Genomic DNA, 27,052 nt, shown 5'->3' with positions numbered 1-27,052 from the left:
TAGGTGTGTTTTCCTTCCCCTGGAGTTGGTTGTTCTGATCACTGTGTCCCTAGAAAAAGACTGTAGCTTTTTCTCATCTGTTGGTTTGCGTGCACGCTGAGAGTATCGCTTCCCAGGGTGTGATTCTGGGTCTGTGTCAGTGACCTGCATGGGAGGGGTGGGAAATAGGAAGATAGTGAAGCAGCATCTTTAGGAAGACGAGAATGGGAATAGTGTTCCCCGCAGCGCAGGCGGAGGATGCTGCGGGGTTGCAGTGCTGGCAGAATCCCCATCGCTGGTGTTGTCAATGTGTCCCAGGCAGTGCCACGAGGGTCCCTGTGCTCCGTGCTCTGGGCACTGCGATCCTCAGGGGGGACAGGAGCCACAGTTCATTACAGGGGTTTGTGTTTGCAGGTGGCACCAGGCTTCTGCGGCAGAGCTGCGCATCTGGGGCAGAGCTGGGCATCGGGGTCGCGGCGGGAAGGGAAGCCCGTGCAGCCCGCCTGGGCAGCGAGGGCCCGTTTTGCGCTCCCGCCCGGTTTGCCCTCCGGCCCGGTTTGTCCGGTTTGCCCTCGTGGCCTTCCGGCCCGGTTTGCCCTCCGGCCCGGTTTGTCCTCCCGCCCGGTTTGCCCTCCGGCCCGGTTTGCGCTCCTGCCCGGTTTCCCCTCCTGCCCGGTTTGTCCGGTTTGCGCTCCTGCCCGGTTTGCCCTCCTGGCCCTCCGGCCCGGTTTGCGCTCCTGCCCGCCGGGTTCGCACCGGCCGGAGCTGCCGCCGCGCCGGGCCGGGGGCAGAGCGCTCCTCCCGGCGGGCAGGGCCGGTGTTCCCCGAGCTGTCGGCGCGGCCCCGGTGCCGCTGGCCGTGTCCGAGCGGGCGGTCAGGCTCCGCCGGGGCCGAGCCGCTCCGGGGTCAGCGTGTCTTGGCTCGGTGCGCAGGGCGGGCGGGCCGACGGGGCGGTGCCGGTGCCGTTCCGCACGGCCGGGAGCGGCGGCGGGTGGTCAGGCCGAGCCGCGGGGAGGGCCGGTGCCGGTGCCGGTGCCGGTGCCGGTGCCGGTGCCGGTGCCGGTGCCGGTGCCGGTGCCGTTCCGGTGCCGTTCCCGGTGCCGTTCCGGTGCCGTTCCGGTGCCGTTCCCCGCCGGGCCGCACGCGCGGCCCCCGCCGGGCGCGCTCGGGGCAGCGCGGCGCGGCCGGCGTCTGACAGGCGCGACCTTTCATAAGACGGCCCCCGCCATTGGCTCCCTGCCCGGAGTGTCGCTGCAACGCTCGCCGCGATTGGCCCGCGGCGGAGCTGCCGCCCGGCCCCGCGCGGGGACGCGGCCCCGCCGCCCGCAGCCGTGAGTGCCCTGCGCGGGGCGGCGGCTCGCGGGGCGCCCGCGCCGCCCGCTCGTAACGTGTCTCTTCTCTCCACAGGTTGGTACTAAGAAGTGCCTTTCCTGACGTCGCTGCTGCTTGGGACCGCTTCTAGAGCAGCCGCTGCTTTTGCCTTGCTTGCTGCCAGCTAGACTGCGACGACAGCGCTCCGCCGCTGCCAGCCCCGCGCCCGCCGGGAGGAGGGTCCGGCGCCGCTCCCCCGCCGCCGCTGCACTGTGCACTAAAGTGTGCCGCGAAGGTCAGAGCTCTGCTGCCCGAAAGCCAAGAGAGGAGGAGAAAACCCCCAGCCTAAGCCCGGTGTCGGTCGTTGCTCTAAACTGCTGCATCTGTCTATGCCAAACTAATCGATCCCGGTTGCACCGCAGAGCCCGCTGCGAGCCCGCTGCCTGGAGGCACCTGCCCGCCGCCGTCCCGGGAGCCGCTGGGGATCGCTGCCGGAGCCCGCCAGCTCCCCGCGCTTGCGGCGGTGCACCGGACGGGATGCGGAGCGCGCGGGGCTAGTCCCGGCCCCGCTCCCGCAGCGCACCCGGCCCGGCCCGGCCCGGCGAGCGCTAACGGTGCCGCGCTGGACTCCGTGACACAGCTCCTCCTCGAGATTGCAGCCACCCAGCTTCACACGTACTCATTTTAAAATAGGGAGCGGGGGAAAAAAAAAGCGTTCTGGAGGTGGCACCTCCAGAATTTCCAGTTTATCAGTTCAGCTACTCGTGTGCCCGTTTTTATTGGAAATTTTAACTACCTGTAAAATCTAAAGATGGCTGTTAGCGTCACACCGATCCGGGACACAAAATGGCTAACGCTGGAAGTGTGTAGGGAGTTCCAAAGGGGGACTTGCTCACGACCAGACACGGAATGTAAATTTGCACACCCGTCGAAAAGCTGCCAAGTTGAAAATGGACGCGTAATCGCCTGCTTTGACTCATTGAAAGTGAGTAAATATTACATTATTTTCAAGGATAAATGGTTAAGGAAAGAAGCAGTTGTAGCCAGAGAAATCCTGCAGCCGAACAGGAGCAAGTGCTGGCTGCCAGCAGTGGAGTGTTTTGCTGCTTTTATTTTATTGATGCTTGTTGATTTGTGTTGCTGCTTTCCTCAGGGGAAGGGGAAGGATATAGGGAACGAAGGGAAAATATACGTCTGGCAGGGCTCAAATCCTCCAGTATGGCTACAGGGACTCATTCTTTGCTTCCAAATTATTCCCTCCTTGTAGCTGGAATAAAGGGCACTTCACGTAGAAACAGCAAAGTCACTGTGAGGATTCTTTGTTTTTAATAGCACAAACCACGTAAGCAATATGAGGATTTGTTTCCATCTCGTAACTACCAGCGGGTTGTTGGTGTCTCTGGACAGCTGATGGTGAACCTTAGAAGAGTGTTTTCCTGCCTGGGTTATTCAGGTGTCTGTGAGAACCCTGCTTGCCTTTCTGTGCTTGGCACTGGCGTGGTTATCCCGTCTTTTTCCCAAGTGCACTGGCTTAAGGGAAGGACAGCACTTTACAGAAGGCAAGGTGCCTCTGGACGGGCAAGCATGGCAGGAGCACAGAGGGTTTTCAGGAGGCACATCCCAGCTAGGCACCATAAATACAGGGCTGTTGTTTCACTGTAGCTGCCGAGTCAGGTGTTAAATGTGCAGGTCCCAGCTCCTTCCCTCGGTTTTTCATGATTTAAGTAACCTTACATGTCAAATACTCATACCACAAACAGTACAGAATTAATCCAGAGGAGTCATGAACAAATCAAAACTTGGGAAGCAGAAATGTATTTGTCTGACAGTTTCTTCTCCAGTGTGATGTTCCCCTCCTGGGCCCGGGAAGCGGAGCTGGCTGCTGGCAGGCCGTGCTGGGAGGCAGCTGGAGCAGTTCCTGCAGCCCGAGGCTCACCGGGCCGGCGTGGGGCGGGAAGTGGCTTACGGCGGTCTCTGCAAATCCTCAACGTCCCGAGCCTCACAGCGTGTCTTGTCTCTGCTCAGGGCACGGGGTAAAGCTCTACAGTGCTCTCAGGCCTGAGATGCTCCTTCACCCCCAGCCATGGCTTCCCTTGCAGAGACTGAAAGGATTTGTTTCCCTGTTGTTCAATTTATTTTTAAATACAGCAATTACAGTGCATGCAGGGTATTAATTTTACAATGTGGAAACAAGATGTTTTTGTGCATTTAGCACATGCTGGAGGTAGGAGCAGAGCCAGGGCTGCCGGTGCCAGTGGGGAGTCCCAGCCCCGCGGTGTCACCACGAGGACGCGGTGGCACCGCGTGTCAGCGTGGCCGTCGGCGGCTGCGCGGTGTCACCGTGGGGACGGCGGTGCTGCCAGAGCGCAGGCCTGGCCCCAGAGCCTGTGACCCGTTGGTGAGCGAGGGGCTGTGACTGCCACCAGGCTTTGCTGGTGCAGCAGCACCCGCAGTGTCCCCGCGTTGGTTTCCCGGCAACGTGTGTCTGGCCACCGCGGCCTGACCCCGCCGGCCTGCTGCTTCTCATCGCGGCATCTGGCCGAAAGGCTGGAAGCCAGCGGCTAGAGCGACCCGGACACAATGTCAGTGGTCGCTGGAAGTGCCTTAAAATCTCGGTGCTGGAGCCGGGCGGCAGCGTGAGCTGGTGTCTGGAAGGGAGGATGGACCGCGGCCTGGCCTGCTTTCCCCAGCCCCGGCAGCGTGACTGGCCCTTCTGCTGCCGTCAGCAGGGCTCTTCACTTCCTTTTTTAATGCAGGAACTGAGGCTGACCTTTGCCAAGCGCTGCAAGGTCCGTGGGTGATAACCGTGGGTAACGTTACAGCCTTGCTGCGGATCCTCGGAAAGGAGTGTGCTGCTGCCCTGTGGAGTCAGCGCAGGGGCTGAGCCGGGAGCTGGGAAAGAATCTGCTGTTAAAAATACACTGCTGACCAGAGCTGTTTACTTGTGCTCATGCTGAAAGGTTTGCCAGTGGCTGAGCTGCTGTGTGCTGGAGAGGCTCCCGGGGATCTGGGGCAGGATCCCGCGGTGTCCCGGCGTGGGCCTGGCGCCTGCGGCTGCCAGCGGTCCCCAGCCCCTGGGCAGGGTGCTTAGTTAAGCAGCTGTACCATGTACCAGAATACCTTGGGGAAATAGCAAATGGAATATCCCCCTTTGGGGAATTCCCAGTCCGATCGCCATTGCTGAAGTCATTGCTCAGTTTTGGTTTTGTTTCAGCTCTGTGTCAGTTTTGGTGTGTGCTGAGCTCAACCAGCTCCAGTCATTGAGTTACCTTGCTGCAATGTCCCAAACATCAGATGTTCTGCAAAAGCAATTTAGGGAGATGCTGCACCAGCTCTGTCTGGACCTTATAAGGTCAGTCAATACTTCAGTACAGATTAAAAAAGATTTTTGGTTCGGATATTCAAAAGTAATTTTTAATTTTTCAGTAATTCAATATGTAATGTCCTTGTTCTTTACTAAAATAGCAGCACGCTGAAAAATTGACCTTAATGTTAAAATATTTGATTTCTTATTAATGTATATAATATTAGTATTAATTATACAGCTATTCTTGCATTATCTCTTGAACATAAGACAGATACTTAGTCACTGAATTTTTCTGTACAGACTCCTGCATCTTGGCAGGAGTTGAAACGAGGTGACCTTTAAGGTCCCTTGCAGCCCAGCCCGCTGTGTGATGCTGTGATGTGTCACTCCAAGACCTGGTGTGCCTTAGGAGCGGCTGCTGTGTGAGCTGACGTCAGGCAGGTGTGAGTGCTGCAGAGCTGCAGCCCCTGGGCAGGGCTCCTGAGCTGGGCAGGCGGCGCAGGTCCTCGGAGGGGACCCTGTGCAGTGGCAGTGCCCTTGGGCGCTGGCCCCGGCCCAGGTGTCCTCTGCGGGGCAGGGACAGAGCCACCGAGCGCGCAGCCGCCACAGCAGACTCAGTGCCCTGCCTGCCCTGCCCTGCCGGGAGGAGGCAAAAATAGAGGCCAGAAGTGAAACTTGCAGCTTGGGTAAAGCGCTTTTTTTAAATCACCATTTCCCCCTCCTGTGAACGGAAGGCACAAACTCTGTGCAGGGCTAGAGCCAGAAAGCAGTGCTGCCTCCCGAGGCTCCCTCCTGTGCTGTGTGGAGCAGTGGCACTGGGCTCTGGACACCTCTCTGGTTACAGACACGTCCTGTGGGTGCACCTGCAGCTGCTCCTACCTGTGAGCAGAACCAGCAGCCGCTGGGCGAGCTAAAGGCAGTCAGGCCGTGCTGTGACCTCCGAGGTGCTGCAGGAGGTCGGGGCTGGGACAGCCCCAGCGCAGAGATGTTATCATCCCGCTGCCTAATCAGCGCTAATGGAACCTGCGGGGCTGGCCGAGGGCAGCCGTGAATCAAGATGAACGTGTGTGGGATAATCTGGCCCTTAGATATTAGGAGGATAATTTTAAACCAAGAATGATTATGTAGTGTATTCAAATTATGCGCTGGAGCGGCTGAGTCAGCTCCAGCTCTGGCTCTGCCTTGTTTAAATGCCGTAGGATTTTTTTCCTAAATTTGGATGCCTAAAAGCCTGTTAGACTGTCTACAGCAAAAATAATCTCGAGTTCCTAAATCAGGAAGCTGGTTTGCAACAGAAATTTGATTTTTACCATAATTTTGAAACATTTTTACTTCTTTCTTTTTCTTGGAAAAATAAGCCGAAGTAGAACTCGTTTTGAAATTACGTTAGCTTCGTCAGATGTTCCGATAGATGAGTCATCCGCGTTTCCTGAAAGCTGAGATAAAGATGCCTGAACAATGGGGAGATGGATGTCAAATGCAAATCTTGTGGGAGCTGCAGATGCGCCGAGGCCACCGCCGAGGCCACCGTCACTGCAGCCAGGCTGCCACATGGCCACTGCCAGCCCTGTGCTGGGGAAAGTGTCACACAGCGGAGGGGCAGGGGGCTCGGCTGTCCCAGCGCTGCCCCGGTGCTGTCCTGGTGCTGTCCCCAGCACTTTCTAATTGCTATCCCAGCGCTGTCCTGGTGCTGCCCCAGCGCTGTCCCAGTGCTGTCCCCAATGCTGTCCCGGTGCTGTCCCGGTGCTGTCCCCAGCACTTTCTAATTGCTATCCCAGCGCTGTCCCAGTGCTGCCCCTGGCACTGCCCCATTGTGCTTGGTGGGGCTGCTGTGTTCCCAAACCTGCTGCTTCCAAGTGATCTGACCCTCACGTGGCTTCAGTGGCCGTGGCAAACACGAGTCCCAGCCCGTGGCTTTTTTTTGGAGATAACGTGCGCCACAGGTGCTGCACTTCCAAGTCGGCTTTTGGTCTCTGAAGCTATGCTCCTGCTCAGGCAGCTCCTTCGTGTTCAAGCTGGGTGTCCCAATGAAGTGTAGAAGCTTTTTCTGCTCTTTCTGTAACAGCTGGAAAGTCTTAAAACTTCCACATTTCTCTGCCTTTTTTTTTTTTTAATTATAAGAAAAAGCTGGAATCCAGAAGTGTAAGTCATTTCAGTGATGATGTCTGAGGCTGAAGCTCTGGTGCCTAGTGTCTGAGACCTACCAGCACTTGGTATGATAGTATTTTATCTTCTGATGTAGAAGTGTTTATTCTTTTAAAATAGAACACCTGAACTCTGTAAAAGTGACTGCCACTTTTTACCAAGAAGGCTTAAAAATATGTAAGTGTAGCATCATCATCATTATTATTATTATTATTATTATTATTATTATTATTATTATTGCTGAAATTCATGAGCATCTTATTTCTTCTACCTCAGAGATGTAACTGTTAGTTGCTCAAGTCTCTCTACTTTGTCACTACTTAAAAAAAGACTGATTTTTTTGACTTGTTCTCCCTTGTGTGACACTTACCTAAGGGTGTAGAGTGAGAGCTCTATTTCATTTAATACAAAGAAAAGAAAATCCCGTAAGCCTATTGCACTACTCATGCTGAGAATGGCAGGTCATGGGTCTGATTCTCCCTCACTGAAGGCAAAAGAAGAAACCCAGAACACCTGAGCAGGTGATTCTTGGGCAGTTTTACCTGTGTGGTATATGGCATCCCTGGAGCACGGGGCGGTGGCAGGATTTGGGGTGCAGGGATGAGGTGAGACTCAGGGCTGGGAGGCAGATGGACACATGGCTGATTCCAAGGAAGCTTGTAAAGCAGTAACCCTTGGCAAAAAATGAAAACATAAACAATGTTCAAATTCCTAAGGTCTGATTTGCCATTTTTCTCCTCTCCAGCTCGTGTCTGCCAGCAGGCTGAGCTCCAGAAGAGGAAGCAAAGGGAAAAGTGGCAAAGACATCGAGAAAATGGGGCAATTGTTAGGTGGAGTGGCAAACAGTCCATTAGCAAACCAAACAATGGAAAGCACGTGTGTTCCTCCGTGGGAAGATAGATGGTGTTTTGAAATCTTATCAGGTCTTTGGACAGAGGAGTTACAACTAACTACAGCCTTCGCAGCTCATTTTACAGTTTCAGCTCTGCCTTTCTGGCAGAAAGAAATTAAGTAGAAATTAAAACATTGCACTGCAGCATTTGCACTGTCATTTCTTAAAGGCTGCGCATAATAGAAACCAGCGTGGGCTCCTGTTACAGTCAGGAACTCTGCTGGGCATAGTCAAAATCTGTAAAATTCTGAAGTGCTGTGCAGGGAAGATGTAAAGGAGCATAAGAAAACCTCATGTCCAGAACATTCAGACATTTGTCCCAAGTCTTAACTGAGTGATCAGGAGCAGCCTGTGAGGCCTGTCTCCTTCCCAGGATGACCCCAAGTGTCTGTTTTTCCAAATACATATGCCTTGTTGCCAAGGCTCACTGAAATTTGTTGGAAGCAACAAATTACATTCAAGAGCGAACGATCACATCTGTTTTTTGACTTTGGAGAAATGCTGGTGTTTCTTTGCTGGGACTGCAGAGCGTTGTTAGCCCAGCTGGATGTTATTTAGGAACTGCTGCCCCGGGTGCTGCTCAGGAGTCTGCGCCTCCTGCCAGGAGCTGCTCCCGGTCCTGGTGATGCTGGGAAGGAGCCTCCTGTGCAGGTGAGCAGGCACAGCCAGGGCAGGGCCACAGCGCTCCTCCAGAGCGCTCAGGTGCAGACATCCCTGCAGAGCTGTGCCAGGGCCAGGCCCGTCCCTGCCCCGTGCTGGGCTGTGCTCCCGGGCTGGGGCTGCCCCTGTGCCGGGGCCGCGCAGCAGCACTCAGCCAGCCCCCTAGGAAATAACTAGAGCTGCTTTTATCCTGTCCAGAGGTCTGCCTTGTCCCTCATTTCGCAGTGCCACTAGCAGGATTACTGCTGTTGAAATAAGATTTAAGTTGGCAGTGAATCGTCAGGTCCTGAAACACAGGATTATGCAAGTGAGAAAACCCTTGGGTTCACAGTTGAATTTATTGAAATACTTATGACTTATCCTCTTCATTAGGAAACATCTCAGGATTTAACTGATGCAGAACACATACTGAGGTAGTTGAAAGCAGCTGCGATATTTGATGAAATAAAGGAAAATACATCTGATGAAGTGGATTTTTAAAGAAGAAGAAATCCGGTGTAGTGCTTCTGGAGGGCTTCACCCTGGCACTAGCAAGCTGATGCCTCAGATTGCCTTTTTGTTATACTCCACTCACTGGATAAACTTGTCAGCTCTCAGCCCTGGAGATCCCAAAAAGGTCTCTGTCTTTTCAGAGAGGGGATGGTGGGCTCTGGTGGGAGAATGCTGATGCTTCCCAAGTTTGCTGATGGGAGCGGGGAAGGGGCTGGCTGGGGAACAGGTCTGGATCCAGCTTCATCTCAGAGCGCTTCAAGTCCCGTCAAGTTCCTGGAAAGACTCTCTTCAGCTCCAGATTCCTCTGGACCATTCCTAACTTGGCAAAATAGTACAGAGACTTAGCAAAAAGAGAGAGAGTGCTGTTTGAAAAGAGGAACACTTCTGGGAGGAAGCATTGGTACGATTTCACTGAATTTGCATGGGTTAATTCCAGGCTTCCATAGAGAAATAAATCGTTGTGAGATTGAGATTTAAATTTGAAAGGGAGGAATTGCAAAGTACAGAAATTGTCCTTAGTGTGTGTGCTCAGGGGACCAGGAGGCAGCTGACATAGAGGGGGAGCTGTGAGGATGTGGATGTGGGTGGCTGCAAGGCCACCTCTGTTGGGGGATTACCTGTGGGACCAGGAGGAGCAAGCATTCCATGGAATCTGAGCTGGAACAGGGCAGTCTGTGGGTGGGGTGGGTCATGGGCAGGAGCTGGCTCAGGCCCCAGGGGTCTGTGATGTCCCTGGGAGACAGGGTTTGTGTGTGGGCATGCTGGAAAACCCCACAGTCCAGGGGCAGGCAGCAAAGCCAGGGGAGCTGCAGGTGTAGTAGGTAACTACCACTTTGTTTTCTGCTCGCTCTTCATCCTGGTGGGACTCAGTCTAAAAACCTGTACGGGTTCAGTGCTGCTATTCAATACTGGGTGAGGAGGAGGTTGTGTTTTTTTAATTTTAGAGCGTCTTTCCAGCCTTGTCTGGCTCAGGAGAGAGAATCTGTGTAGAATTCGGCCGTCAGCAGGCAGCAGCTCGGAGCACATTGTGCCACCGGAGGCAGGCCGAGCTGCAGCTGCACAGGCTGCTGGTTCTGCTGTCCCTTCCCCTTCCTTACAGTGAGTCAGTGTTTAGAGCCAGCTGTGGATGGGAAACTGTTCCTGGAATTCTGCTTGCTTTCTGGTTGTAGGGTGCATTCAGAAAATCATCTGCACTGACATACCATTGCTTGTCTGGTGCCCTGGTAAAATTTTCCCTGCAGTGAGCTGAGTCAGGAGACAGCCTGGATGTCTGCAGTGGCTGTAACCAACCAGAAATGCAGGTGAGCTGGGAAAGCCCCTGACTGGGCAAACCGAAGGGTTAAAGGCTTCCTGCTCACTGAACACTCCTTAGAGGAAACAGAAGAGTCTACCAGCAGAAGAGTCTGCTTGTTGTTTTTTACCCGGTTGTTGGTTGAATGCTGGCTGCACCTCGTGTCTGTGGAGCAGAGTGAGGTGCTTCCCTTGGGCAAGGCATGCAAGGGATGGATGGATGGATGGATGGATATGGCAACTTCAATTCCAAGTAAAGTACCTTAAAATGCAAAGTTCTTGTTGACAGTGGAACACAAAGAATTGTATCATAGTAAAAAAATGAACTGTGATTTAGATTTCCAGGTGATACTGGGGGGCTGTGGGGGGTTGGTCAGTCCAGGGAACACCTCACCAGGCTGGGCATTTGTTGCAGCAGTGATGGTGTGTGGAGCTGCAGCTGGCAAAACAGACGTGCAGCACAGTGAGCTCACTGCAGCCAGGACAGGCTTTGGTTTGTCTCTATGGCTGCACTGAACAGGAGGAAACAGGGGCTTTTTTATGAGAAAAAGTGACAAAGGTGATTAAGTCTCTAACTAGAAGAGAAGACAAGGCAGAAGAGAGAAAGAAATTAAAGGGTGGGACAGAAGAGAGACAAAAGGCTGAAGAGGTCAGATGCTGTTTTGGCACCTGGCAGATAACACAGGAGAGAGGGCTCTGTCTGAAGTGTGTGAGCACATGGGAGGGGAAGGGGAAGTAAGAGCAAAGCACAAGCCAGGGAGATCAGGAGATACAAGAGATATATGTGTGCAGACAGGCTCCAAGGTTCCTTGACAAAATAGGTTTATTCCCACGTTCTGCCAGCTTTTTGCAACAGCTCTTTTGCACCTAGTTCCAAACATAGTTACTGGTGTGATTAAATATATCTGAAGAGAAAAATAACACTTGTTGATGGATTTTCTTTTTTTTACCATGAAGAAAAGCACACCTAGTTTTGCCTTGTTGGAATCCTTTAGCATTTGGCTTCATTAAGTCCGGCACTGAAAATCAGAAGGGAAGTGGCGTCTCCTGTTCATGTTTAGTCCATTGGCTGAACACATTTCAATGTTTCTAACAATATAAAATATTTCTGCACAGCATTTGTCACATAGTTATGGTTTAGATGTTTCCGGAAATTTTAGATGCCTTAGGAATTAGACACTGAAAAAGTAGCAACAGTGGAAGGTTGAAGTTATTTGTTAAACTTGTCAACTGTTCTGCTCTGCTCAGTTCTGCACACACCGTAGGCTATTTGTGTGTGTGTTTGTGTGTGCTCATTGTATATTATATATATGTCTGTGTGTATATTACTCCTCCGAGTGTTTTTCAGGCTGTGTGTTTTGTGTGTTGACTTTTGGTTTGTATGTAAAAAGGAGCATTCAGAAACTGCAAAGACCTTTGGTGAATTAAGAAGCTACTTTATGCTTAAAAAAATTTAAAATCGTAGTTGCTAAAGATACACTCGTATTTAATATTTCAAATTTGGAAAGCATTGCTGGATTTTATCATTGTCTGGAGTACAGCCAGGGGTCAGTTGTCCAGCACCATCTGTGGTTGTTCCATTCTTTCTTCTCTGTTCTGTTTAAATGACAAATAATTAAGTGTTACTGAGTGACTGCTCAAGTTCTGTTTGATAACCTGACAAATTACTTGGTTCAGCTTCTGCTCCTTAATGTTGTGTAAAAGCTGTCTGAGCCCCGGGAGCTGCAGAGGCAGGGATGCCCAGTGGTGTTGGAGGTGCTGCAGAGGCAGGGATGCCCAGAGGCTGTGGGGCTGTGGCAGGCAGGGATGCCCAGAGGCTGTGGGGCTGTGGCAGGCAGGGATGCCCAGAGGCTGTGGTGCCAGGAAGAGCAGGATCAGCTGTTGGGAACATCTCCAGCTCCCTGGAATGCTGGGGTTCTGAGCTCTTGGGCATAATGGTGAGCAAAGCTGTCACTGTCAACTTGTTCTTTGTAGGGAGGTTGTGGGGTAGAAAGTTCTCATTTTCTATTTCACTACTTTGCTGTTTTACTACTTTTAGAGTGAGACTGGTCTCACGTAAAAAAGGAAAAGAGAGGAATTCAATATTTGTTTTATTTCCTTTTAATACTCAGAAACAAGTTGTTTCCTCTCCCAGATCTAAGTGAAATATATTAAAAGAGAATTCAGGTTTTTGAAGAGCAAGCACCTGTAAGGCAGCCCTGCAGCCCAGCCCCGAGGCTGTTGCTCTCATCTCTGGAGCTTTGATTCTGCCTCACACATGCTGAACTTGGGGAAAAAGTGCTTCTGCAATGAGATCATGATACGCCAGTCCTCCCTCTGAATGTTCCTGTTTGTTTCATCAGCTCAGTTGGCTCCCACACATGGAAAGTTTTTTATTTCCCACCAGCTATGTGGCTGAACACTTGAAGCGAGAGCGTTTGAGTCTTCAGGTCACACACATGCAGAGTATCTGCAGAGGTGGCATTTCCTGCAGCTCAGCGTGTGCGCCTCGCTAGTGACACTGCCGAAATGTCCTACAGCAGCACCAAAGTGCCAGGAGCAGAAACCACAGAGTCATTTAGGGTGGAGAACACCTCCAAGATCATCGAGTCCAAGCTGTGCCTCATCCCCACGTTTTCACCCAGCCCAGAGCGCTGAGTGCCACGTGCAGTTATTCCTTGGACACCTCCCTGGGCAGCCCCTGCCCACGCCTGGCCACCCTTTCTGAAAAGAGATTCTTCCTGGACATGCTGCTTCCTACAGAAAGTCTGCATCTGTAAAAGAGTACTCCTTGTTCCTTTGTGCCCTTGGGTTGAGGTTTTGTGCCTTCCTCCTGGGTGAGCTCCTGCTGGGACGGGCCGGAGCTGAGCTTCCCTCGGGAGGAGCAGAGCGCTGCTGCCATCCGCACAGCTCTGCTCTGGGACAGGGCATGGCAGGTGTCAGTGCCCCTGTGCAAATGGACAGTCAGAGGGAATTCTGACCGCAGAGCAGTGCTTGGCATATTTTGTGGTTATTTAACTTTAGAAAAATAAATCCTGCCACCTGTGTTTGCCGCTAGTCCGTGTGCACGGACCTGCTCTGCACCTCTGTGTTCTGCATGCCCACGAGCTCTGCGGGGCCTTACAGACACTGAAAAGCAGCTTCTGCCTTTTGCGTGTTCTTTCTGCTCCTCTGGTGTCATTGTCACACATTTCATAAGCTTTTCTGAGTGCTTTTCTCCTCAGTGTGTGACTGACAGAGTTGAGCTTTTCCAGACTTTTGCATCAAATATTCACCCTGCAGCCGCATTCCTGAGCACACAGAGGCTCTCACCTGGTCCTGCTCTGTTAAGTATTTGTTCTAACAAGGAGTTGCATTTTTAGAAGTAAAGCCTATGCAGAGGCTTTAACAGAGGGAGCTGCAGAGCTCCCGAGAGCAAGCAATGTTTCCTGGTAGCTGTAATTATATTTGCACTGCACTGGTGTGGACAGAGCAGAGAGATACTGTCTTTATTTGCACACTGCCTTACAGTAGGTCTTTTGTTCTGTCATTTTACTGTCATTTTGTTTCATGTGAAAGTTAGTGAGTCCAAACGTCTGGGGTGGAAGGTAGCAGGGGTGCAGAGTGTGTAGTTACAGCAGCACTGCCTGTTGGAGATGCTTAAATGAGTGCACAGGTCCATCAGACAGCTTTGTGAAATATTGATCTGCAGTATCAATGTTAAGAGCCTGGAAAGCACTTAGTGCAGGAAATTATTCCTGGGCTGTATGAGAAAAAAGCCTGTGCTGATACAGGGCCTGTTGAGCACTGTTCCAGAGCACGGTGGAAGTGGTGCTGTGTGTGACTCCCAGTGCTGCTCCGGCGGGGCCTCCAACTCTCTCCTCCTTCCAAGGGTGTTTATTTGGTTAGGAAGCTTTTACTGGGCCCCATGCACACTTGCAAGGTAAAACAAACCTGATGTGTCAGCCTTTGTTGACCCACGACACTTTCCCTTTCCTACCTTGCCTGCTTCAATTTGTTCTTTGTTAAAGGCTTTTAACTCTCCATTCGCCTTGTGATGTTGAATACATCAACATTTTTTGGTATCATTTTTTTGTCCCTGAAGTCTGAATTACTTAGGCTGATCCTCTCTGTATGAGTTTTTGAACTATAAACTTAGTTTAAGGTTTTTTAAATTTCTCTTCTGCTATACCCTTTGTTATTTATATCCTTTTCTTCCCTCATTTGCCTAAGCAGTAAACTATTACTCAAGCTTGTCATCAGTTGGCCATGTATCGTGGCTTTCTTTGTCTAGCTTCTAATTACTTCAAATTTGTCTTTTCTCTTGCCTCTCTGGATGAAGTAGTAAAATCTTGGGTTTGTGTTTTTCTAGTCCCTTTACTAACACCCAGTGCTGTTATGCCCTCATCACTGACAGGCAGACCATATTTCAACAGTAATGATACTTGTGTTGCCATCAGGAAAATCTGATCTTCCTTTCAGCTTTCCTCCCCCCTCCTGGGGCTTCTGCAAAGTGCCTCTGTGATTGACTATCAGCTGGCTTGAGAGCCACCAGACTATGGCAATTCCATCACCAGCACCGTGTTCTCCGAGGGGCTGCTGCTGGTGTTTTCTTGTCCACCCCAAGCTGAGCAGCTGGGGTGTTCTCCGTGCTGAGGAGGAGCTGGGTCTGCGGGTTAACGGGGTCCCAGTTCCCCTGGGGGAGCCTGTGCAGGGCCCTGCTGTGTGTGTGAGTGCAGGGTTTGGTGCAGTGGGGCACCCAGGGCAGTGCCCACGGCCAGGGCAGTGCCCACAGCACAGTGTCCTGTGCCTGCCCAGCCCTCCCGTCCCAGCCCTCCCATCCATCCCGGTGTTCCGGGCTCCGCTCCCCTCCGCCCCGCTCACATGCTCGCTTTTTTTGTCCAGAAGTGACTAAGCTTCCTGTTATTCCACTTTGTCAGATTTTCCCCAATCCTGCTGTCGTGTTGGGCAATATTCACTTGCCAGCAGCTTCCTCTGCCGCTGTCCCACTGTGCTCCGTCCCGTTCCCACTTGCCTCTTCATTTGCTGCTTGCGGCCCTCGGGGACGTTCACTTTCCCTCCGTTGGACTTGCTTCCACTGGAGGCAGGTTTATAAAGGGCTGTGAACCCCAGTGGGTGCTGCAGGGATGCACTGGGCGCTGTTTGGTCTGTGGAGGGAGAGCTGCACTTGGGTTCAGGATGTGAGCACGCCTGGCATGGGCGCAGCCGGGGCGGCATCGCAGCGCTGTCCTGAGCTGTTCCTGCCTGATGCGTGTGTTTGTGTGTGCAGAGGAACTGCTCCTGCCTCGTGGGAAGCCACAGGCACGCTCGGGTTTAGCAGGGCTTTCCTTCAGATGGTGGGAAATGGAAGGAGCTGCCCAGGAGAGGGTTTCCCCTCTGGAGCTCCAAGGGCAGCCTGGAGGCGCTGTCTGATGCCCTGGGCAGGCGCAGGGTGACTGTCCCTGCGTGCTGGGCACCACGGGGACAGGCTGGGCAGTGGCTGAAGGTGTCTCGGAGCTCCCCCAGCCCCACATGGAGCCCTCTGCTCCGAGGCACGGTGGGCAGGCGGGTAGGGATGTCCCCAGCCCAGACCCTGCCGGGCTCGTGCACCTGCCCCACCGCGTGCCTCCGCTGGGACCAGCAGCAGCAAACAGCACCAGTCCTGCTGCTGTAAAAATAACACCTCAGAGGAATAAACAAGCTATTTTTGTGTATTGGGGTGGCCATGCAGAGCTGACTCAGGGCCTCGCCTTGCCTTGCCACCGAGGGCTTATTCAGACATGCTGGGCATTCAGAGCAGCTTGAGGCACTTCCCCCGGTGCTGGGAGGGTGGGACAGTGCCAGTGGGGCCTGGGAGGTGCCCTGTCCCAAGAGGGCAGTGCTGTGTGTCACAGACAGGGGACATCCCAGTGCCAGGTCCTCAGCTCCCCAGCAACATGGTCAGGTCCTGCTGGAGCTGCTGCTGGCTCGGGTGGTGCTGGTGCCCAGGTACAATTAATGACATGGAATTTCAACAGGTGGGGAGGGAAACTTTATCTGCAAGCAAACAGGGACAGAACTCACAGGAAATGTATAGTGCCTGGCAGAGATTGGGTGTGAAAACTGACACATAAATGTCACAGCATGAAAAACAGGTTCTTGTTCACAGAATTAAACCGCTCATGACCCTGAGGCTACAGCAGGGCTGGGTATGCCTTGAAAGAGCATCTCTCCTTTGTTTTACTGTTTTGTGGCACTTTATCACTTCAACAAGTACTAATATTAATTGTTTTACTTTGCACCTCCATGGGTTTCATGGTGGTGACACATGCAGAAGCGAAGGCCAAGGCTAACAGTTCAACTTACGTGATAATTATGATATGGTAGAGAGTAAAGGGAGAAGAGCTGTGTTCGGTCTGGCGTGTACATTTAAGGAAAGATGCAAGGCTAGTTTTCTGTCAGCCTCATCTTTATCTTTTAATGATTGTTCTTTGATTTTCACTTGAAAGCAGACAGTGTGAGCTTTAAAAAAAAAAAAAAATTCAAAGTGACCAGGGGTGCTTAATTGCTAGCCAACAGAAGGAAGGAGCAAGGTGTGGGCTAGGAGGTGGGGGTGGTGGTCCCTGGCAGGGGCACACAGGGGGAACTTGGCAGTGTCTCAGGGGGACGTGGTGGTGCCCCGGGGTGGGACATGGCAGTGCCTTTGGCAGGGGGAAGGTGGCAGTGCCCTGGGGTGGGCACCATGGTGCTGGGGGCTGTTGCTGACCTGGGGGTGCCTTGGGGCTCGTGCATTGCCCTCGTAGGTAGATGTGGCTGGGTTCATTGATTCCTCCTGAACTGCTGATTAAGGGTCTCCTTCCTGCCACGGGTCCTGGGAAGCTGCACTGACTGATTTTAAAGGGCTGTTTTGTAGGAAATCACTGTCTTGTCAAAAGTTCCCTCTTGTGGAAGACAGATGGAATTTTTTCTTAGAAGTTGTTAAAGATTCCCTGGTTTTGTTTTGGTTGTTTTGTTTTTGTTTTTTTTTTTTTCTAAAAGAGTAATTCTTCAACTTTATTTAGCTCCTAAACTTCTTGTTGGACAATGGCAGTGCTTTCTGCCTTACTCAAGTGCATTTGTGGGTTTGTCCTTTCAGTCACAGTGGGATTCTGGCTGGAAGAGGTGTCCACTGGCCTGATGTGTCCTGTTACTGGAAGCTCTGAGTGGTTTTCCTTCCATTCCTAGGTAACCTTCTGTTGTTCTTGGGGTTTGCAAGGCAGGGCAGCGCTGCTTTCCCAGCTGCTTTCCCAGCACCAGGGAGTGTCCAAGGCTGGGCAGGACAGGGCTCAGAGCTGCCTGGGATAGTGGAAGGTGTCCCTGCCCATGGCAGCAGGATTGGAACTGGGTGATCTTTAAAGTCACTTTCAACCCTGACAAGTCTGTGACTCTGTGATGCTATGACATTTCACAATTAGAGCTTTTCCCCTCAGACTGCTTTGTTTCACCTGTGCTCAGTTGTAAACGCAAATCCTTTTTTGAAATTAAGTTTAATAAACTTCCCAGATTTCAGTAAGAATTTATTGTTTAACTTCACTTGAAGAGAATGATATTTTGATAATTACTTTCCCCACTAATGTTGGGGAATTAATTATTTTTCAGTCAATAATATATTTGCCTGACAAATGTATTCTAATCATATTTAAATTGTATTTAAAACAGCATGTCAATATACTGTACATGCTAAAAACAAGGGAAAAAATATAATTAGACGGATAACAAGAAAATCAGGAGAGGTATAATTCTTGTATAAACTCTGTCAATAAAGCCCCCAAAGCTGTGGGTGTGCTGGCGTTTCAGGACTGGGTTGCAGCAGTGCTTTCCAGTGTCTGGGCTGTGGGCTGCAGTTGTCAGCAGTGCTTTTAGGGCAGGCTCTCTGCCAGGAAAGCGCAGACACCGGAGCTGCCAGCGCTGACCTTCAGGGGCCGGTGCTGTGCTGTGCTGTGCTGTGCTGTGCTGTGCTGTGCTGTGCTGTGGGTAACTCTGGTGTCGCTCAGCGCTGCCCGGTGCGATTCAGCCACGGTGCCAGCGCTGCCCGTGCCCGGGAGCGGGCACTGCTGTCCTCACGCCAGGCTGGGGACAGAGCCCCGAGAGCTCCCTGTGCCATCAGAGCTGCCTGTGCCATCAGAGCTCCCTGTGCCATCAGAGCTCCCTGTGCCATCAGAGCTCCCTGTGCCATCAGAGCTCCCTGTGCCATCTGCTCGGGGAGCTGAGGTGTGCAGCAGCACCGCAGTGAAAATGCCCTGGGGAAAGTCCTGCCTGCTGTCAGGGTGCGTCAAAGCTCAGGGATGGCTTCTCTCTGCCCCTCTCCCCAGTCCTTGTTTTGGAGCCTGTGCACCCCTCGCCCGTGTGCACATCTGGAGGGGCTGGGTCTGCCCCTGCTCACACCAGTGCACGTGGGGGATGCGGGTCCTGCCGTGTGGGGCAGGGGATGCCAGGCTGGGGGTACGCTGTGGCATCTCTGGCAGCTAAAGGATGCCAGGGGTGTCCAGCTGGGCATGACCATGCCAGTGGTCCCGGTGCAGCGGGTGCCCGTGATGGGCTCAGTCCCGAGCTCTGTGCAGAAGGATGGGCACAGGGATGGGCCCTCACCCCTCTCCTGCTGCTTATTTGCTGTGTCTGTTCGGGGCAAATTCCTGGTGCGTGTTCTTTGTAGTGCTCTGTGTCGTGCCTGCCGGGTTGCTGCCAGGGGATTACAGCTGTGAGCAGGATTTGGATGACAGCAATCCCAGTACCTGCTCAGCATCCCGCTGTCCTGGCCACTTGCAGCTGGGCACCGTGGGAATCTGCACCGACAAACAGATTAAATCTGCCGTGTGTTTTACTTGATCCGGACATAAAGTCATGGTCATCTCCTCTGAAATTGTGGGTCACTGCGTGCCTGAGTGAGCACCATCCGGGTTACCAGAGATGGCTCTGAAAGTGTTTGGCAGCACTGGAAGCTCAAGGAGCAGCTGGAGCTCTCGCTGGGAAGGGCTTGTGGTTCCCAGAGGTGCTGTGACCCCCGTGCTGCCCCTCGGGCTGAGGGGAGGCTGCTCTTTCTGCACCCCTGGAAAAACGTAATTCCCTCGGGTCTGGGGTACAGCACTGCCTGGGGGCAGCTGGGAGGAAATGAAGTGTTGCTCAGTCTCAGGCAACAGTTTGTGTGTCCTGGCAGTGTCAATATAAATATTGATGGATTGATACATATGTGGTGTCTATACAGACATGGGGATATACAAACATTGGTAGTAATACCAGGATCAGCCACATATTGTATTGAATATTTATATAAATGTTAAACCACATAAATTTTGAAATACATAAATATAAATAAAATTTATAAAAGTTAGAGAATTTATGTAAGTACTTGTATATCCATATGTGGTTGATGCATTTGCTCATGCTGTTATGAAATGAGAATTGGGTCATTAGAGGTATCCTTGCAGCCACCTTACCTTGACTCAGGGTGGCTAGGGCTGGACAGGTGCTGAGTTGACATCAGTGTGGGTGCAAAGAAAAGTGGCACAGGTGTGAATGTCCCCATCTGCATCCGTGTCCCCATCCCCATCCTCATGCCACTGTTGTGGCACTGGCGATCATTCTGTGCTTCCCTGGGGCTGAGGAGGAGGAAGGACCCACAGATAGCAGGAGCAGCAGGGAGGGTTTTGCTGCGGAGCTGGTGTCTTTCCTTCTGTTTCCTGCTGGCAGTCTGCTTGTTCTGTTTGCTTTTTTCTTTCTTTTTTTAAATCCTGTTGTATTTCATGGCAGTAGGACAACTCCCGTAGGAGTGCTATTAGCTGTGCAAGCCAAATGATCCATTAGAGGGGTTGAGGCTTTTATGTACAAGAGTCACACACAGAGACGTCATTAAGTGGTCACTTTGGTGTGTTTTCACATGAGAGGATTCACTTTAAAAAGTGTCTGCAGAGCTGCCATCAGTATCCCTGTGCCACAGCAGCAGCCCTGGGGGGAGCTGAGGGGGCTCCACAGGGGTGATGCCCTCACCTCCGTGCCCTGAGATGTGTGTTTGCCTTCAGCTGCATTCTGCTTGCTCCGAGAGCTCTTTGGGAGTGTCCAAACCCACAGCCCCTCCATGGCAGGCTGCTGGGCTGTGGGCTGGGGGAGCTGCAGGCTCTGGAGGGCGAGCACTGCCCCAGCTCCGGGTTTGGCCCTGAACCAGCACCTGGTTACGCTGTGGGACCAGCTCTGGGGAGAGGCCCTGTGGTCCCACAGCTCAGGCAGGGCAGAGCTGGGTGCGCTGGGCTGGTCTGCAAACAGGCTGTGCATCAGCTTTGTGCAGGCTCAGTGACTGCACCCTGCTCTCACTGCCCTCAGAGGTGTAAGTCATGGGCTGCAGGCAGCCAGCCGGGCCCTGGGACACATTAAAAAGCTTTCTCTGAATGTGGCAGGCAGCCTCAACATGCCTGCAAACAGTTTATTTTTAAAAAGGAAACCATAGCTTACATGGAGTTAAATGTTTTCCTGTAAAACACATGGGCCAGGAGGAATAGTTTGACCATTTACAGGCAATGGTTGATGGTACGCAGCAGCCATCCATCCTCCTGCTCGGGTCAGGAGGGATTTGTGCTCGATCTGTGCTCCCTGGCAGAGGGAGCTGTTTTCATGTTTGTTTTGGATCAGGAGCGTGCCCTGTGTTCCAGCTGCACTGCTGAGCCGTGGCTGCTGGTTCTGCAGCTCTGGCAGCCCCAGCCCGGGGGAAGCAGCCCCGCAGAGCCCCCAGAGAGGGAACACCACAGCTCCAGCACCCTCCGAGCATCCCCACGCGTTTCAGTGACTGCAATTCTGCCAGTCATTAATAACTGTTCAGCAGGGACGGGTGGTGTGTGTTCACAAGGGCAGCTGGGATGTGTAGCGCTCACTGGAGTCTCTGTTGGCCACAGGGAGGTTCTTCTGTTTTTAGGAGGTAGGCCATTCAGTGTTAGAGGGTTGTAGGTCTGACCATGGATAGCCACTTCAAATTACAGAATCACAGACTCAGCGAGTAAAGGAGCTTGCAGTCTAAGAAGAGAATCCCAAGAAAGGTTTTCTGTTATTAAATATGCAATTAGGGTGTTTTCTGGAAGGAGATTATTATCAGAAAGCAAAAATTGCAGTTGTATTGCTACCATATACTGTGGGATGTTAAAAACAGGGTGTGCTATGCTTCCCAGAAATGTGGTGTTGTGGGGAAGAGCCTGGTGGTGACCACACAGAGATGGGCACACTCCTGTTCACCTGTGTGCAGGTCTGAAAAACCCAGGTGTACTGACATCATCCAACACACCGGTCAGAGAATCCAAGTCTTCTAGAAATAACCGGGATGTTCAGAATGTAGAATTTTGGAAATGATTTTTCCAAGGCATGATTGGTCATTTTCTTTTGTCCGAGTTTGCCACGTTTTCCACAATTCTGAGTGTTCACACAAAGCACTTTGTGCTTTGTGGGCAGTAAAGCCGTGGTGTGTAGCTGGGGATGATTCTGCCTTGTGGGAGGGTGCCTGGGAGCGAGTACAAGTTCCTGCTCCCCTGAAAGCAAGGTGAAAAGTCCTCCCAGTCCAACTCCTGATCACCAGACCGTGCTGAGCCCTGTGCTGAGTCCATCCGGCCACTGCAGCATCCCCTGCCACCTCTGAATTTACTCACTTACAACAGTCCTTTTGTAGTGATTGGAGGGGAGTTCAGAGAAGGATCAGAGAGAGGAAGATCTGCCTTGAGCTCTGCCGGCTGCAGTCAGCAGGATCCGGTGGCAGGGTGATTGGGGTGAGTGCTGCCCGTGCTCTGGTGACATCTGTGCCACCGGTTTGCAGCCCGTGCTTCCAGCTCCTGGGCCTCTGTGCACCATTTGTACAGGCCCATGAAATAAAAGTGAAACAGGAAACCTGCTCCCAGACAGACAAATCTGCATTTCTTCTGGGAAATGCGCTAAGATCTGTAAATTAAAAGAGATTGAAGGTTAAAGGTGCCCTGAGCTCCAGAGCTACATGCAAACAAGGAGGATATAAGTGTTTTGATAGTAGCTGGTGATAGCAAAGCATAGGCACAGTTACCTGGGGCTGTGGTATTTTCTGGTAGTCTTTGAGTAAATAGCTTTCCTTAAAGACCATCTCCTAGGTGGATAGAAATGCTGGTCTCAATAGGGAAGCAGTGAGGCTCCTTGTTTCCTGGGAGCCAGAGGACATTGCATTAGATCTCAGGAATGATTTTTTATGGCTTTAAAGCATTTGAGTGTATGAAGTATGCTGAGTGGTTGGGGTGTACAACACGTACTGCCAGGGTTTGAATCTCATCCAGAGAGTTGTGGAACAGCCTTAACCCCAGAATTGAAATGAGGACTTGGAGTTAAATCTGGATTTCAGAATCAGGTCGGTTAACTGCTCCTCTGATTCCAACAACACATGTTGTAGTTCCATGTTACCCATTCAGCAGTAATTGGCTCTGACTTTTACATTGTGCTCATGTAAGATCTCTTTTTCCAGGTATGTGGTAAGTGTGCCTGCTTGTGTCTGCTTTAGCTCATGGCATAAGGAACAAAGATGCAGCTTCTAATCCTACTGTGTCCATTCTCTTCTTCAGGGCCGATGTTCAAGGGAAAACTGCAAATATCTTCACCCACCACCACACTTAAAAACGCAGCTGGAGATCAATGGCCGCAATAACCTGATCCAGCAGAAGAACATGGCCATGCTGGCCCAGCAGATGCAGCTGGCCAATGCCATGATGCCCGGAGCCCCACTGCAGCCTGTGGTACGTGGGGTCCCTCAGGAGCTGGGGCTGAGTGCAGGCAGCACAGGCTTCCCACCAGGAAATCCCACAAAGGTTGGGAATGGGAGAGGAACCAACTGCACTGAAATGCCCCTCTGTATGTCTTGTGTTGCTTAATTCTGCCTTGCCTGAAGTAATATTTTTAATTAATTTCAGTAATCTTGAGTTATTTTATCTTTCACAACTTCATTCTCAGAGTTTGGAAAGTGAGTGATCTGCATGAGGTTTTGGTTGCTTTTGCAGTATTATGTGCTCTGGGAAACTCCTGGCTTTAATAGATGCCCACTGGGTGTTTTCCCTTGACTCAAGGGATTTTTCCCAGGGAGTTGCTTGCTGGAATTGAGCTTTAGTTCAGAGGGAGGCAGGCTCAGCGTGAGCACGGCTGGTGCATCAGTCAGTGTGAGCCCACCCAGCAGCAGAGAGCTGGGCTGGCTCTGTGCCTGGCCCAGAGTGGCCGTGTGCCGGTGGGGCTGGAGGACAGGGCTGTCCCCGCTTGGACTGTGCAGCACATCACAATGTGCCTGCGAGCTCCAGAGCAATGCCAGCTGGCTCTGATAGCGTGCTGCTGTTCTGCAGTGGTCAAAAGGCTGCAGGATATTCATATTGCTAGAAAATAAGCTCAGTGGGAAATAAATGAGGTAGTCTGATTTGCCGTACAGCAGGCACACAGGTGTCTGAGTGTATTGGGCTGAAATCAAACATCAGCATCTCTTAAGTTATGCACTAACAGACTGGTTCTGTTTTGAAGTTCATTATTACATAGCTGATAAACCAGTAATGAAAAGTATAGTTAATTAATAGTGTATTTAAGAGTAATATTTAATTTCCTGTTATATTTGCCAGGTTGTTTCTCATTCACATGGATGAAGAATCATAAGCATTGCAGAAATTATACCCATTTACACAACCCTCATTCTGTTTTCTCCAGTAATCCCTGCATGTTTTTGTTCATTATTTCCAATGTCTCTTGCTTCCAGACCATTCAGTCATTTCCTCAGGAATACAGAAACATGTGCTGTTCTCTGCTGTCTGCCTTAAATTGATATGAAACAGAGAAAGAGTTGTGTTAAATCTGTAGTTGTTTTCCCCTCTAAAAATTAGTTGGGGAAAATAACCTAAAGCCGTGAGTAACTTTATTTAGATAGTGAAAGACAAACACTCCTGGCTGAATTTTATTTGGCAGTTACGCTGCATTTGGGGGCAGGAGTGTTATTTAATCCTTGCCGCAGTGTAGCAGCTCTGTGTTGGGTTTTCACAGCATTATTTGGGCTCTTCACACCCACAAGGGCATTTGACTTTTTTTTGAAAACATGCAAACAAACAAAATAAAGTCATATTTGCATGTGCTCTTTCTTCCACTGGTTTAATGTTTTAGCCTAACTAAAGCATCTCCCTGATGCAGGGAGTGTCTGAGTATCTGCATGGCCAGGCTGCTGGATCCTGTAAATCAGGAGGATTGGGCTGTGAAACCCCAGGAGTTCTGAGCCAGCTCTAGCTGCAGCAGGGTCAGAAAAGCTTTGCCTGTGCCTGAAGTCGAGTGTGGTTGATGCTTTGTCAGGGCTCTCAGATACCTTTTCCCCAAGAGTCAGTGTTGTACCTGCTGTGGCCAGGTCTCCCTGTGACCCCACAGAGCATCTGTCGCTCGCTGTGGCATTGCTGGGGGGTGGATGCACTGTGGGTTTGCTCCAGGAGCTGCTGTGAGTGTGCAGGGGCTGGTGGGGATGCCTGTCCTGTGCTCTTGCTCATGTGCAACAGCTGCACGGGTGTACTCTGCCACCCACAAACACAACAAGTGCTCCTTTCCAGGCAGCAGCAGCAGCTCAGCTCAGCATGGCCGGAGAGCTGTTCTGGTGGCAGCGTGGCGAGCTGCCGCACAGCAGATGTTCAGCGTGTCTTTCCTGTCTCCCACTGCAGCCCATGTTCTCCGTTGCACCGAGCTTAGCCACCAACGCCTCAGCCGCCTTCAACCCCTACCTGGGGCCGGTGTCTCCGGGCCTGGTCCCCGCCGAGATCCTGCCCACGGCGCCCATGCTGGTGACGGGGAACCCCGGCGTGCCCGTGCCTGCCGCCGCCGCCGCCGCCGCCCAGAAGCTGATGAGGACAGACAGGCTGGAGGTAGGAGCCGCGTGCTGTAGCTTACTCTCACCAGTGCTGTCATTTACTATGTCTTTAGGTAGGAAATACCTCCCTTGTGAAAGCAAATAATGCAGGTTTCACTTGGGCTGTAATGTTGTATCTGACTGAGTGATTATACAGTCAGTTCAGGCTGCCAGTTTCCTTCTGAGCCTCCCTTGCAGCAGGAAATGGGAATATTGAGGAATGATCATGGCAGCAGCAAGGGTGCCACGAAGCTGTTAGTGTGTGCCAGAAGGTGCTAACACAGTGGGGGCACAACCCCTGAGCGCTGGGGAGAGGTGCAGAGCTGCAGAGAGCTGCTGGGGTGCAGATAACTCGGCCTCTCTGGCTCTGGGCACACGGTGCCACGCTCCCCTGCTGGCCTCCCCCCCTGGCTTATCACCCTCGCTACAGCCCTGACAAGTGTCGGTGCTCTCGAGCTGCTGCTCTCCCTTGCTCCAAATCTTTCTTATCTGAAAGGCCTGACTGTGTTTTCGGCACCTTATCGGTGCTGCGGCAGCGTGGGCGGAGAGCCAGGGACGTGCTGCCAACTGCCGTGAGCTTGGGGCACAGCCCGTGGGCACAGCCTGAGAGCTCAGCCTGAGAGCACAGCCTGAGAGCTCAGCCTGAGAGTGTGGGGCACAGCCTGAGAGCTTGGGGCACAGCCTGAGAACACAGAGCTCAGCCCGTGGGCACAGCCTGAGAGCAGGTGCTTGGCAGCCCTAGCTGGGTCTGGTGGTTAAAAGGCAGCCATGGGGAGGCTGAGCAGCCAGGCTGCCCTGCTGCCACCCTGGTGTGTGCTGGGCACGGCAGGGTGAGGGCTCGAGGCTGCTGCCTCCTGCACGGCTGCTGCTGCTCTCCCTCCTGGCGCTGGGTCTGCTCACTGAGCTCAGGGAGCACGCTGGGAGGAGCAAGAAGGATCTCTGTTTTATGCAGCCTACTGTATTGTGCCTCTGTTCTTTCTGTCTGTGCATCTGCACTAACAGGGATGAACTCTCCTTCCAAGGGAAATTAATTCCCTTTCCTTAGCTGCATCCCTGACTGACCAGCTGCTGCTCAGAAGGGGCGAGCTGGGAGCGGTGTGGAGGATCATCTGGCAGCCAGCATTTCCCGCTGCTGCTGTCACTATTCTCAGAGCTCACTTCACCACAGGTCACCCTCCTGTGGGATCACATCATTTCCCTTTTTAGAGATGTTTTCCCCGAGGGAAGCGTTCCCCAAAGCACGCTCAGGTTGCAGGGGAGGCAGCTCTGAGCTGGCACACAGGTGCCTGGCTGGAATCACCCAGGGATGTTTTTCCCTTGAGGACTCGTTTCATGATGGACACCTGCCAGAGGTGGATTAAAACCAAAATGCAATTAGGTAAATTCATAAATAAATCATAATGGATTTGGAAATGAGTATGGAGAGGATGATGCCTATGGTGGGAACCCTTTGGGTTGTGCTGCCAAGATCAGCTGCTGTGTTTGATTGTGCTTCCAGCCCTGCAGTGCCCGTGGGTGGAACATGAGGGCTCAGAAGCATCCTGGTCATAAGCAGGATGTACCCACTGTCCCCAGGCACCCTGGAAAGCAGGGACACCCCTTTGTGTGCCCCTCCAGGGCAGCCCTGGTGCTGGCTGCAGGCTGTGAGCGCTGTGCACAGGGAGCTGATGTCATCTGGGACCTCGGCGTGCAGGATTGGGCCCTCTGGAAGCTGCATTCTCTTGATATTGCTGTTCAGAGAAGTGGTGCACTGCTGAGCCAAACTCCTCTGCATGAGAGGGAGATGCTAGAGTAGCACTCTCAGGGTCACACTACTGTTTTTCCCTTCTGAAAATTCAGTTTAAACAGTGAAACGTGTAGGTGAGAACATAATTTGCAAATGCTTTCCAATACAGTTGTCATCTGGTCTGGAGTATCCAAATTTAGTATCCAAACACTAATCAAGCATGTAATTTTTATGAACAGCAAAATATTTGAATGTACTTTATAGGAGGCTACAGAAATGCAGAATGGAGTTTGGAGAGTCTGTACGATGTGGCTGTTGCCTCCCAGAGGAGCCAGCAGTGCCTACCTGCTCTTCCTGGGGGCTGCAGCTGTGGCATTGCCATTTGTTATGGCGAGATCAGAGCTTTATAAGGCTCCACTCACTCTCCCTTGGAAT

The 27,052-nt window shown here is 52.0% G+C and overlaps 1 protein-coding gene across 35 annotated transcripts in view; it reads left to right on the top strand.

The window, feature by feature from the left end:
• The window catches only part of MBNL1 (muscleblind like splicing regulator 1), a 61,334-nt gene that overhangs the window by 18,253 nt on the left and 16,029 nt on the right, over positions 1–27,052 (top strand). For 17 of the 35 annotated variants that reach the window (XM_032749902.3, XM_072933102.1, XM_032749900.3 and 14 more), the window contains exons 2-4: positions 1,387–2,275; positions 22,604–22,846; positions 24,707–24,907. In XM_032749902.3, coding sequence (XP_032605793.1) covers positions 2,102–2,275; positions 22,604–22,846; positions 24,707–24,907 — 618 coding nt within the window. In that variant the 5' untranslated portion in view covers positions 1,387–2,101. 35 annotated transcript variants of the gene reach the window in all.

The sequence above is a fragment of the Taeniopygia guttata genome, chromosome 9 (genome assembly GCF_048771995.1).
Source record: "Taeniopygia guttata chromosome 9, bTaeGut7.mat, whole genome shotgun sequence".
Taxonomy (NCBI): Eukaryota; Metazoa; Chordata; class Aves; order Passeriformes; family Estrildidae; genus Taeniopygia; species Taeniopygia guttata.
Note: the sequence above shows the minus strand (reverse complement) of the source record. Positions and strands in the feature narration are given on the sequence as shown.